General features: G+C 44.8%; 1 protein-coding gene across 4 annotated transcripts in view; it reads right to left on the reverse strand.

The window, feature by feature from the left end:
• fam189a2 (family with sequence similarity 189 member A2) overlaps window positions 1–12,750 on the reverse strand; it is a 66,644-nt gene that overhangs the window by 44,651 nt on the left and 9,243 nt on the right. For 3 of the 4 annotated variants that reach the window (XM_078395425.1, XM_078395431.1, XM_078395422.1), the window contains exon 2: window positions 8,710–8,766. The exons of the other annotated variant lie outside the window; for it this stretch is intronic. In XM_078395425.1, coding sequence (XP_078251551.1) covers window positions 8,710–8,766 — 57 coding nt within the window. The remainder of the gene's footprint in view (window positions 1–8,709; window positions 8,767–12,750) is intronic. 4 annotated transcript variants of the gene reach the window in all.

The following is a 12,750-nucleotide window of genomic DNA, read 5'->3' on the forward strand; positions in this document are numbered from 1 at the left end:
CAATTTCCAAATAGACCTTGAGAAGTGTAAAATGCAAACAGAATGCTCGATAAGCACTTCATAAAAGAGCACTTCATTTACCGGGCTATCATCTTCCCTCTGTGCCCAATTAGCAGCAGATGGAGGGGGAACACAGTGAATGCACAGAATCCCCTTGTCCTAAATGCTATCCACTGCATTTGGGGTGGCACAGTCGTACGGAAAATAGAGCTGTTGCCCCATAACGCCAGCAACAGGTTCAGTCTTTACTACATGGAGTTTGCACATTCCCTATGTCCACATGCCTTTTCCATGTGTACGCCAATTTGTTCCCACTTCCCAAAAATAAACACTGGGTTGGTAAGTTGATTGCTCCTAGTGTGTGGGTGAGTGATAGAATTTGGAAAAAATTGATAAGGATTTAGGGAGAGTAAAATAGGAGTTGCGTAGGATTGATGTAAATGAGTGCTTGATGGCTGGCATGGACTCGATGGGCTGAAGAGTCTGTTTTTGTGCGGTATAACTTTGGAACTTCAGAGGTTGAGGAGAGACCCAATAAAATTATGAAATTAATAAAATTATGGCGAGGCTTAGAGGGAGTAGACAATCGGTACCTTTTCCCCCAGCATGGAATCGTTAAAGACTAGAGGCCATAGCATTAAGGTCGGAGGGGCTAAAGTTAAAGGAGATGTGTGGGGCAATTTTTAGTTACACGCAGTGAAGGGGTGTTGGTGGAAGCAGATACAATAGCGGCATTTAGATAGGTACATCAATATGCAGGGAATGGATCACCTGCAGACAAAGGAGATTAGATCAATTTGGCATTATGTTCGGCACGGACCTTGTGGAACCGAAGAGCCTGTTCGTGTACTGTACTGATTTTTGTTCTATTTCACAAGGACAGGCTAAAAAAAATGTCCTCACAGACTACGCTCAATTGGACTGAAGGATGTGCCCTGCACACTCTTGCCCCTCCCCTACACATCTCACATCCCATTCAGCATACCCTACCCCTGTACATGGACGTCCCTCTCTCCTCACCCACACGCACACTTTACCCAGAAGCACACAATTATAGATGCATCACCAGAATCTAGTACAGACTGGGTTAACTAGACCAAGCGAACCTGTTGGGCCCAAACCTCTCCTGCATTGGTGCAGCACCCTCTCCTCCCCCACTCCCCCTCTCACCCCCCTCCCTCCTTCCCATGCTCCCCTCGTCCCCCCTCCCACGCTCCCCCCTCCATCCCTCCTCCCCCTCCCCTCCCACTCCATCCCCCTTATCCTCCCTCCTCCCCCCCCCCCATCCCTCCCTAGGATATTGATTTAAACTTTAAAATGTGAATAACTTTAAAAGTATAACACCGATTTCAATGAAACGTCTTCCATTAGCACCAAAAGGATGACGGTGAGTAAGGTGGGCCCTAAATTGTCGCGCTATTGTGTAACGTTTCGGCTGTAGTTCAGGAACAAACAAACGAGAGTTTTAGTATATAGATGGCTGACTCCTTGAAAAATTGAGGTAAAGAGTATTACCAAACGAGATTTGACAGAAAACTATAAAGAGCGAGGTTGCTGTAGGGTGGGCAACCAGAGTGGGTTTTAGGAAGCATTTTAAAAATTCGGAACGGGGCAAAGAGATTTGTGGAAGGAATTCCTGGGCTATTATCATATATATACAGCCGGAAACAGGCCTTTTCGGCCCTCCAAGTCCGTGCCGCCCAGCGATCCCCATACATTAACGCTATCCTACACCCACTAGGGACAATTTTTACATTTACCCAGCCAATTAACCTACATACCCGTACGTCTTTGGAGTGTGGGAGGAAACCGAAGATCTCGGAGAAAACCCACGCAGGTCACGGGGAGAACGTACAAACTCCTTACAGTGCAGCACCCGTAGTCAGGATCGAACCTGAGTCTCCGGCGCTGCATTCGCTGTAAAACAGCAACTCTACCGCTGCGCTACCGTGCCGCCTTGAAGGCATGGGGTCTCAATGGTGGAACAATTTGGGTGTTTTGGAGAGAGGGTGAAATTGGAGGAACACATGGGGGCTGCACAGTGGCACAGCAGAAGAGCTGCTGCCTCACAGTGCCATGGACCCAGGGGTTCGATACCAACCTCGGGTGGTGTCTGTGTGGAGCTAGCATGCTCTCCTGTGACCGCATGGGTTTTTGCTCCATTTCCCACATTCCCACATTCCAAAGACATGCAGGTTTGTCGGTTAATTGGCTGTGAAAGTGGGATGACATAGAACTAGTGTAAGGGTGATCAATGGTCAGTGTGGACTCGGTGAGCCTGAGGGCCTTGTTACCACGCTGTATCTCTAAATTAAACCAAGAGATCTCAAAATGCTTTTCACTTATCTGCATTTGAATATATCGGCCCGGAAATTTAAGGTCATGGCTAATCAATTGAGTTTTAAAAATCATGTTTAAATGGCAGAAAGACACAAAAAGCTGGAGTAATTCAGCTGGACGGGCAGCATCTCTGGAGAGAAAACATGGGTGACGTTTTGGGACGAGACCCATCTTTAGACCCGTAACATCACCCATTCCTTCTCTCCAGAGATGCTGCCTGTCCTGCTGAGTTACTCCAGCTTTTTGTGTCTATCTTCGGTTTAATGGCAGCATCTGCGGTTCCTTCCTCTTCATGTTTAAATGGCAGATTGCTTGTGGTATTTTGGGGACTCTGGCTAAATAGCTTCTGCAGGCCAACAAAAACAAAGCACACGTTTAAAGGTCACCACAAAGCAGTGTTTTTTTCCCTTTTAACTCCTCTGAGAATAAAAGGCCCGGTGACTAACCATGGCAACACACGTTTCTGCTCCGGCTGAAGGAAGCTCCAGTCAATGTTCTTCGGTTATGATTGGTTTATCTCAGGCAAAGAAAGAATGGAACTTGCATTTAAACAGTCTCTCTAACCATCTCAGACCTGCACTACCCTGGGGAACAAGTTACTGCAAGGCCACGACTTTTGTTTTTATCTTTTCAGACTTGGCAGGGTACTGTTTAATGTTCTTCACTGCTTTGAAGTTTGTCTTAGGACAGAAACACAGTGCAGAAACATGCCCTTCGGCCAAACCTACTCTGCACTGACCATCAATCACCCATTTACTCCAATCCTATATGAATCCCATTTTTTATTCATCCCACATTCTCACAAACTGCACCCTTCCTTCCCCCCCCCCTCCCCCCTGATTCTGCCACCCACCTACTTACACACATGGATCAATTTACAGTGGCCAATTGACCTACCAACACGCACATCTTTGGCATAGGAGGGGAAGCGGACGTGGTCAGTGCAGAGTAGGTTTGGCCGAAGGGCAGGATGGAACCCGGCTCTCTAGTGCCATTCTACCAGCTGTGCCACTGTAGGCTATTGTGAAATACAAATCGGATTGAGACAGATTTTCATAGAGCTGAATTTGATGAGGGCACTCCACTGTCTCACCCCAACACAGAACAAAATAGGAGCAGCCTCAGCCATGTAATAAATTCAGGGTTGATCTGACTGTAACTCCTACTCTGTTTCCACTACCTTTTGAGGAAGTGAGTTCAAAAGAACCATGACGCTCAATGGGAATAACTTTCAACTGCCTTAAACAGGTGACCCTTATTTTTAAAACAGTGATCCTTAGTTCTAGATTGTCCATCCTAGATTGTCCAGAAGAAACATCCACCCTATCAAGATTCCTGGGGAATCTTATGCTTTAATCAAGGCACCATTTACTCTTCTAAACTTCAGTGCATACAAGCCTAGCTTGTTAAAACTTTCCTAAGACAATCAGTCCATTCCAGATATCAGTCAAGTGAATCACTGAACTGCTTGCAAGATGTTGAACCCCTTCCTTAATTTGTGTACAGTGGGAATGGGCTGAGTAATGGTTTGTTGCTGAGGGATCCTTGTGGGAGTGTGAGCGTAGGTACCAGGGTTTTGCACTGGTGTTGAAAGTGAAGCTTTCGCAAAAAAAGCTTTTCACCATACCTCATGCACGTGACTAGTACGGGTGTCAGGGGTTATGGGGAGAAGGCAGGAGAATGGGGTTAGGAGGGAGAGATAGATCAACCGCTGAAGGAACTCAGTGGGTCAGGCAGCATCCATGGAGGGAAACGGAAGATATCATTTTGGGTTTTGAAGAAGGGTACCAACCCGAAACTTCATCTGTCTGTTTCCATCCATAGATGCTGGCTGACCCATTGGGTTCCTCCAGCAGTTCATTTTTTGATCTGGTTCACTAAGGTTGTTTACAGGTATAAATCTTTACTCTGTCATATTTACCCTGTCTAACCCATGATGGACCCCAAATCCTTCGTAATGCCAATGTTTATCAACGACCCTCTCACACTGTGACACTAGGAGTCTTTCTCACTGCCAATCCTGCTTCACTATTCACTGAGTGAACAGATACCGCATCCCCCTTCAATGGAAGAATCCACAATTTCAGCTGGAGACAAAAGAAGCAGCATCCCCTAAAATAGGCCAGAAACTCATTAAGATTGTTAGTCTACTGTACTGTTGGATTCCATTGATGTGTGAGAGTCTTACTTATGTAGTGATCTCATTATGCTGCCGATTTTGTATTGAAGCCAACTAGCCAGCAATGACCAGAATCTTTAAATGCAAAGCAAAAGTTTAAGCTGTTCCAGAATTAGAAATGTTCCTCCTAATTGTTGCACAGAGTGCTTTCATTCTTCCTGAGATCAGGAGGATGCAGCAGAAAAAACCCTCTGTAAACATACAATACAAGTCCTATTCAGATCAGGGCACGCCTGTGTTCCTGTTCCTGTGAACCGTGCATAACTAGAACAGTTAGTGAGTCAGAAATGCGGCTATGAACCAAGTTTGCACACGGTGGCCGATGCCTGCAGCAGCCGGCAAACTCATCCTGCAGGTCTCCCAAACGCTTATTTGTATGTACAGTTGTACACAAGTTGGCCATTCATAACCTGGGAAGAACCTGTAAAAGCTCAAATGCTGAAAACACGCAGCAGGGCTGGCAGCATTTGTGAAAGAAACAGAAGGTTTTGATTGTAATGATAGGTCATAGAGTCATGCTGTGAGGAAACAGGCCCTTTGGCCCAACGTCCACACCAACCAATGTCCCATCCACACTAGTCGCACCCTTGTTGCATTTGGCCCGCATTCCTCTGAACCGATCCTGTCAAAAAAAATCTCAAACGTTGCAATTGTACCTGCCTCAACTACCTCTTCCGGCAGCTCGTTCCATATACCCACCACCTTTTGTGTAAAAAAGTTACCCCTCAGGTTCCTATTAAATATATCCTCCCTCACCTTAAACCTATGTCCTCTGGTTCTCGATTCCCCTACTCTGGGCAAGAGATTATGTGCATTTACCCAATCTATTCCTCTCATGATTTTGTACACCTCTATAAGATCACCCCTCATCCTCTTGCATTCCAAGGAATAGAATCCTAGCCTGCTCAACCTCTCCCAATAGCTCAGGCCCTCGAGTCCTGGCAACATCCTCGGTACTCTTCTCTGCACCCTTTCCAGCTTGACAACATCTTTCCTATAACACGGTGCCAAAATCTGAACACAATATTCTAAATATGGCCTCAACAACAGCTTATATAACTGCACCATGACCTCCCAACATCTATACTCAATACTCTGACTGATGAAAGGTCATGTTGAACATTTCTCCCTCCACAGCCACTGCCAGACCTGCTAAGTGTCCTAATATTTGGTGTTTTTAATTCAGATATCCAGCATCTGCATGTTTTAATTTCAATCAATATATTGTGCTAAGATGCAAGTTCAGCAATATAATAAAAAATTGGGTGAAAGTCACACTGGAGTGGGACTTGAAGCCATGACCTTCAGGGAGAAAGAAGCAAGTGTGTTAACCATCAAATCTAGTATCGCCAGCTGATACTAGATTTCAAAGAAAACATAAATGCCAATGGCATTCCCAGCCCTTCAGAATTATTCCAAGACTTGAGGAATTAAATACTTGTCTGCTTTGACCAACAAAAGACACTTCTTTTAAAATCTTAACTTTCTTTACATATTGTTGTTGATGATTTTGACAGAAAATATAAATGTTCGTTGACCAGGAGCAGACAGTGGGAGTAGGACAATTGTGAGAGGAAAGTTCAGGGGAATTGGTCCCTCCAAAGCTGGCGATGCCACCTGGAGAGGGCAGCGAGTGGAGGGTGCCTGTAGATTCATGCAGGTGCGATCACTGGCAGAGGTGAATGATTAGAGTGGCAGGTCAGATAAGAACGAACATTACAGAGCAGGGCAGTAGAGTACAGATGCTGCGTTACGGAGTCAAAGACGCAGGTTTGGTGCTGTCTGTACGGAGTTTGTATGTTCTCCCTGTGACCTTGTGCGTTTTCCTCAGGTGCCCCGATGTCCTCCCACGTTCCTACAACGTAAAGGTTATTTGGCTTCTCTAAGAATTGTAAAATGTCCGCAACCTGTAGGATAGTGCCAGGGGATTGTGTTGGATAGCACAGGGATCGCTGGTCGGCGCGGACTTGGCGGATCGAAGGGCCCGTTTCCGCGCTGTATTTCTAACTAAACTACATGTGGGAAATTCCTGCCACTCCTCTGCCCTCAGTGCCTTCAACCCAATTTAGCAAGTTGTATTGCATAATCTATATCTGGCTTTCACTAAAATTATCCTTCTTCAAATTTCTCACATATTTTAGACAGTGTCAAAAAGATCGCAAGAAATATTTTGATCCCCCAATTTAACTCAGCCTATTGTTCCTACCTCACGTTGCAACCTAAATGACTGAAGTTTTTCCTATATTGCGTGTATGCAGCACCACTAACATAATGAAAACACATCCATGGACACTTCATAGACTAGGTTGAAATGTGTGCCATGCACGGTTTGGTGCAGCAATTCAAAAGGAAAACACTGCAGATGCTGAAAATCAGCAATACAAACAGAAAATACAGGTCAGGTAACATCTTGGGTACTGATACTGAAACGTTAGCCCTGCTTCTCTCTTTTCTGTTATTGTTTTGGAAAATAAAACACCAATATTTCCCACAATTAAAATACTTCGGTGGTTGGGATGCCCAGATACGGTGAAAGGACACCAGAGAAATACAAGCCTTAGGAATTGGTATCTGCATATCAGAGCAACATTTTTGTAAGGAGTGAAGTCAACTCTTATCCTCTCAAATCCAAATCTACCCATGGTTCATGCCGCCCATATTGTCACACTGCAGCAGAATATTTCAGCTCTTCTACACAGTACAAGCACTGCTGTATGAGCCCAGCGTATGTAAGCAGGGATTAATTGCCTTTGGATGCGCAAATAAGAGGCAGACACTTGTTTAAGGCTATTTTCGTTAATGGGGCAATTGAAGAGACTTGTAAAATCCTCTCTCACTTGATGCACTGAACTCAATTCATCGATAATTCCCTCCAGTATTAAAACATCATCGCAAGGCTGTGTACTGTGTGAAGGTGTACAGTATTTAACATAATGGAATCACATCCCTTGACACTAGGTTGAACAGATTGGAAGATTTGGGGCAGCAAATCAGAAGGAAGGCACTGCAGATGCTGGACATCTGAAATACAGACAGAAAATACACATCAGGTCACATCTGTGGGCAGGTGACGAAGCATTCACTCGGTTTCTCTCTCCATTGATGCTGCCTGACCTGCTGGGTGTTTTGGCATTTGCTGATATTATGGCAGGCGACCATCAGTTTGGCTAATGTTAAATTATCAGGAACTTTCTGAAGGCAGAGAGGGAAGAGGATTAGGAAGGGAATTCAAGAACTTGGAGTGCAGGCAGCTGAAAAGAAGCAACAACAAAATATAGCAAATCATTCAAAGTCAGACAAAATGTATTAACAAAATTACATGTGGATTATGTCCCTCATGAAAATGATTTAAAGGATAAAATTAAGATTTTGCTACTCTGTTGGATGAATTAGTCCTTGGGCAAAGTTATAGTTGCACTTTGACCAAAGATCCGCGTCACTAATTACTGGCCCAATTCCCGTTTCATGCAGAATAGGATCCGTTATGCGAGATGCTTGGAGATTAACTAAGAGTTCACACGTACTTTGATAGAAAAATGGAAAAGTTGTTGATGGCTATGTGCTTAATGTTCTGAGATTCAAAAAAACCTTTAATTGACAGGTGAGGGCAAAATTGAAATCTCTGGGCCTAAAGAAACAGTAGCTTTCTGAAATGAAATTGGGGAAACCAGTAGAGAATGGCAGTGAAATATTATTGATTGGATCGGAATGTTTAGACCCGAGGCAAGAGGTGGACAATATTTTCAACACAATGATTTGTGATCAGTATTGAGCAGTGGAAGTAGGTTCAATACGAATTTTCAAAAGGTAATTGGATAAATATTTCAAATAAAAATTTTAGACTGACTATCATCCAATACAATCACCCTATCTCTTTTAAATCTCTTTTTCACCTGTAAATCTAGCACTATTTCTGATTGTTCTCTATGTATGTAATCTCAAGTTTGGCTCGATTGTATTAATGTAAAATACAATATATCTGTTTTGGTTGGATAGCATGCAAAACAAAGCTTTTCACTGTACCTCAGTACAAACGACAATAATAAGCCTAAACCTGGTGTGGACTCTTCAAAAGACCTGGCAATAGTACAATGAGCTGAAGGGCCTCCCCTGTGCATCTATTATAAGCATTTCTGCTTGATCACCATGTGGCTTAATGGGAGAGACAGACAAAATCATAGCTTGCCTACCAAAAGCAGCATTGGCCTTTTCCATGTGGTTAATCCCAAGATGCCAGAAAGAATTACCTGCAAATAAGAAAGACATTGCAAGTCAGCAGGATCGTACTCATAGCTGGAGTAACTCAGCAGGATAGGCAGCATCTCTGGAAAGATGGAATGGCTGACGTTTCGGGTCGAGACCCTTCTTCAGACCCAAAACGTCACCCATTCTTCTCTCCAGAGATGCTGCCTGTCCCGCTGAGTCACTCCAACTTTTGTGTCTATCTTCGGTTTAAACCAGCATCTGCAGTTCCTTCTTACACAAGATTGCACTCATGCTCAGATGCACAACAAATGTAAACTGGGCTTAAAAAGTTATAAACAGCAAAATGCATTAATTAAAACCCTCCTTTCTTAAAAAAATACCTCTATTTTAAATAACCATTTGTGAATTAGAACAGAGAATGTTATTAGATTTAACAGAGGTGTTCATATTCACAATGGGCAGTAATTGAACAAACTACAAGGTATTTTTTCCAGTTAGGGTCAGTAACCAGAGAATGTAGTTAAAGGTTATGAGCAGAAGTCGAGAGGGAATCAGGAGAATTTTCTTGCACAGCAAATTGTGGTCAGGAATTTGCAGCCCGAAAGGGCAGTGGAAGAAGTTTCAATCAGAGCTTTCACTGGAGTATGGGATAATTATGTATAATAGTTCCAAGGCAGTAGGGGAGAAGGGGGACTGTGAGTAATTGGAGAGTTCCCCCCACATCTCAAAGTGCCAATACAATGACCAAATGGTCTCCCCTCTGTACGACTGCACAATTTGGATGAGCTGCACAAATCTGATTTTGAATTGAGCCCCAAATCTAGATGAACTTTGGCCTTTTAATTGGGCTTTGTGCTGCCTGTTTAACAAAAATGCTGCAGCCAATTTCTCCCTTTTCCAGATATAGGCAATTCCCTTGTGGAAACACCTGTATTTTAGTCCCTACTACTAAGTCGTTCAACAAGAGTCAAGTCAAGTCAAGTCAATTTTATTTGTATAGCACATTTAAAAACAACCCACGTTGACCAAAGTGCTGTACATCTGATTAGGTTCCAATGGGGAAAAAAATGAAACATACAGTAGCACGCAAACAGTTCACAGCGCCTCCTCAATGAGCCTCAAACGCTAGGGAGTAGAAATAGGCTTTGAGCCTGGACTTAAAGGAGTCGATGGAGGGGGCAGTTCTGATGGGGAGAGGGATGCTGTTCCACAGTCTAGGAGCTGCAACCGCAAAAGCGCGGTCACCCCTGAGCTTAAGCCTAGACCGCGGGATAGTGAGTAGCCCCAAGTCGGCCGACCTGAGGGACCTGGAGTTAGAGAGGGGGGTTAGAAGATTTTTGATGTAGGGGGGGGAGTGTCCATTTAGGGTTTATACGTGAATAGGAGGAGCTTGAAGTTGATTCTGTACCGTACAGGGAGCCAGTGGAGAGAGGCCAGAATCGGGGTGATGTGGTCCCTTTTACGGGTACCCGTCAGGAGTCTCGCTGCGGCGTTTTGGACCAGTTGCAGGTGGGACAGGGAAGATTGGCTGATCCCAGTGTATAGGGAGTTGCAGTAGTCTAGGTGGGAGGAAATGAAAGCGTGAATGATTTTTTCTGTGTCGTCGAATTGGAGGAAAGGTTTGATTTTAGCTATGGTTCGAAGTTGGAAGAAGCTGGCTTTTACCACAGCGTTGACTTGCTTATCAAATTTTAATGCAGAGTCAAATATCATGCCGAGGTTTTTGACATGCGGTTTGACTAGGCAGGATAGACTTCCAAGACTGCCTGTTATCAATTTGGTGGAGTCGGGGGGGCCGAATAGGATGACCTCAGACTTGCTCTCATTTAATTGGAGGAAGTTCTGTGCCATCCAACATTTTATGTCCTCAAGGCAGTGTGAGAGGCTGTTTAAATTTGACTGGTTGTTGGGTTTCAGGGGGAGGTAAAGCTGAGTGTCATCGGCATAGCAGTGGAAAGAGGACACTAAAGGTGACTCGATAATCATCTCTGGTGATAAATATGTACTTTGAATCTTGAACTGTCTTGTTCAATTGCATTGGTGCTCATGGTTTGTTATGCCCATCACATCTGACCACTCTGTCATTTACATCAACCAGAGCAGTGGTAGAAAGAACACGAGAAGTAGGCAGCAGCCCCTTAACTATGCTTTGTCACTCATGAAGATCACACCAGATCTGATCTTTCACCTCAACTCCATTTTCCTGCCTAATCCCCACAATCCTCAATTCCCCAATAGTCCAGAAAGCCTTCTCGTAGAACATAGAACAGTAAAGCACAGGAACAGGCCCTTTAGTCCATAATGTCTGTGCCGAACATGATGCCAGGTTAAACTAATCTTCTCTGCATGCATGCAATCCATATTTTTTCATATCCATGCACCTATATAAAAGCCACTTAAACGCCATATTGTGACTTCTTTCACCACCTCTCCTGGCAGCGTGTTGCAGGCACCCACCACTCTGTGTAAAAAAAAAACCTCCTGCATATCCACTTTGAAGTTTGCCCCTGCTAGCCTTAAATACTCTTCACCACTCAGTGTACACAGTCCATTGTGGTAGAGAATTCAGAAGATTCCCAATCATCAAAAGAAATTCCATCTCAGCCTTATGGCCCTCCTGTTACCCAGTGAATTTCCCAAGACCCTTCACCATCTACCTGGTGAGATTTCAGAGACCCAGTCTTTTGTTGCAAGATGACCTCTTCCCAGGAGTCAATTCAGTTCAACTTCTCTTGTTCCTTCTCCAAGGAAGGTAAATCCATCCTTAAAGAAGACCAAAACTTGAAAAACTGCCTCTGGCCAAACCTTGCATTATGTCAAATCGCTACAATAAACCCCTTCTCATAACGAACCACATCCGAGTCAATTGTAAATTGTCCCTAGTGTGTAGGATAGTGCTAGTGTACAGGGTGATAGCTGGTCAACGTGGGTGGAAGGGCCTATTTTCACTCTGTATGTCAAAGGTCTAAAATCTCAAAGTCTAAAGAGCTACCCTGAAATTTGTTCAGAGCAAAGTGTCACACCCAAGCCATGTCCTGACATGCATCAAACTAGGATAGCATTGTGCACATAATCCTAAAAGCTTTATACGTGACTAGACAGGTCTGCACCTGTTGGGTGCAAATCTCTCCTGCGGGCAGTCCTGCAGGCACGGCAACCCCCGTTGGGTGCAAACCTCTCCTGCGGGCCCAGCAAACCTACCGATCCGTGGACCCGTTGGCAGGCGGGGAGTGTCCCCTGGTGCCGTGGGCGGGCGAGGGTGAACAGGGAAGGGTAGAGGGTGGCACTCACGTCGGCCACGGGAGTCCATTGTATCGGGCAGAGCGAGCCGTGGACCCGAAAGCTCTCCTGCAGCAGTCGGCAGCGAACGGTGGCAACGGCCATCTTGTTGGACCCTCTGCCGCTGCGCTGCACCACAGGAGGAAGGTCAGGCGTGGGTCACACCGGGAAGGGGGGCGGTCCTCCCGGGGGGGGGGGGAGCGCATTTATCCTGGTGGTAATTTCCTTGCACGAGGCGTGTGAATCATTCCCAGTGGCTGTGGGTGTTTGGCTGTTAACTATATTCGCAGCCAAGACTGGTAGGTTTCTGAGCAACAACAGAAGCAACAGATACAAGGGTCAAACAGGAATGTGGAACTGATACGGAAGATCTTGTAGTAGCAATGCAGGCTCAGTCCTATGGCTAACTCCTCAGATGTTCCTTATGTGCTTATTAAACAGAGAATAAGAAGGTTTGCAGCAACTTCTATTTTTGGGTAGATTCAGAGTGAATGTGGGGTGGTTAATTCCTGCCTCTCAGTTTAGGAAGTCATCAGAACCAGGGGAGTGAAGTGAAAATGAAGTAATTTCTCAGCTGATGGGTCAACTGTAGAGTGTGGTGGATCTCAGTGTTATGCAAGGTTCTGCAAAATGCATCTGAAAAAAATTGGAAGCATACCAAAAGCAGGAACAGAAAATTGGCAGAGTGAGAAAAGGCCAGGGACTCGTGTTCAAAGACATGCGGGTTTGTAGGTTAATTGGCCTCT

The sequence above is a fragment of the Rhinoraja longicauda genome, chromosome 3, assembly GCF_053455715.1.
Source record: "Rhinoraja longicauda isolate Sanriku21f chromosome 3, sRhiLon1.1, whole genome shotgun sequence".
Classification (NCBI taxonomy): domain Eukaryota; kingdom Metazoa; phylum Chordata; class Chondrichthyes; order Rajiformes; family Arhynchobatidae; genus Rhinoraja; species Rhinoraja longicauda.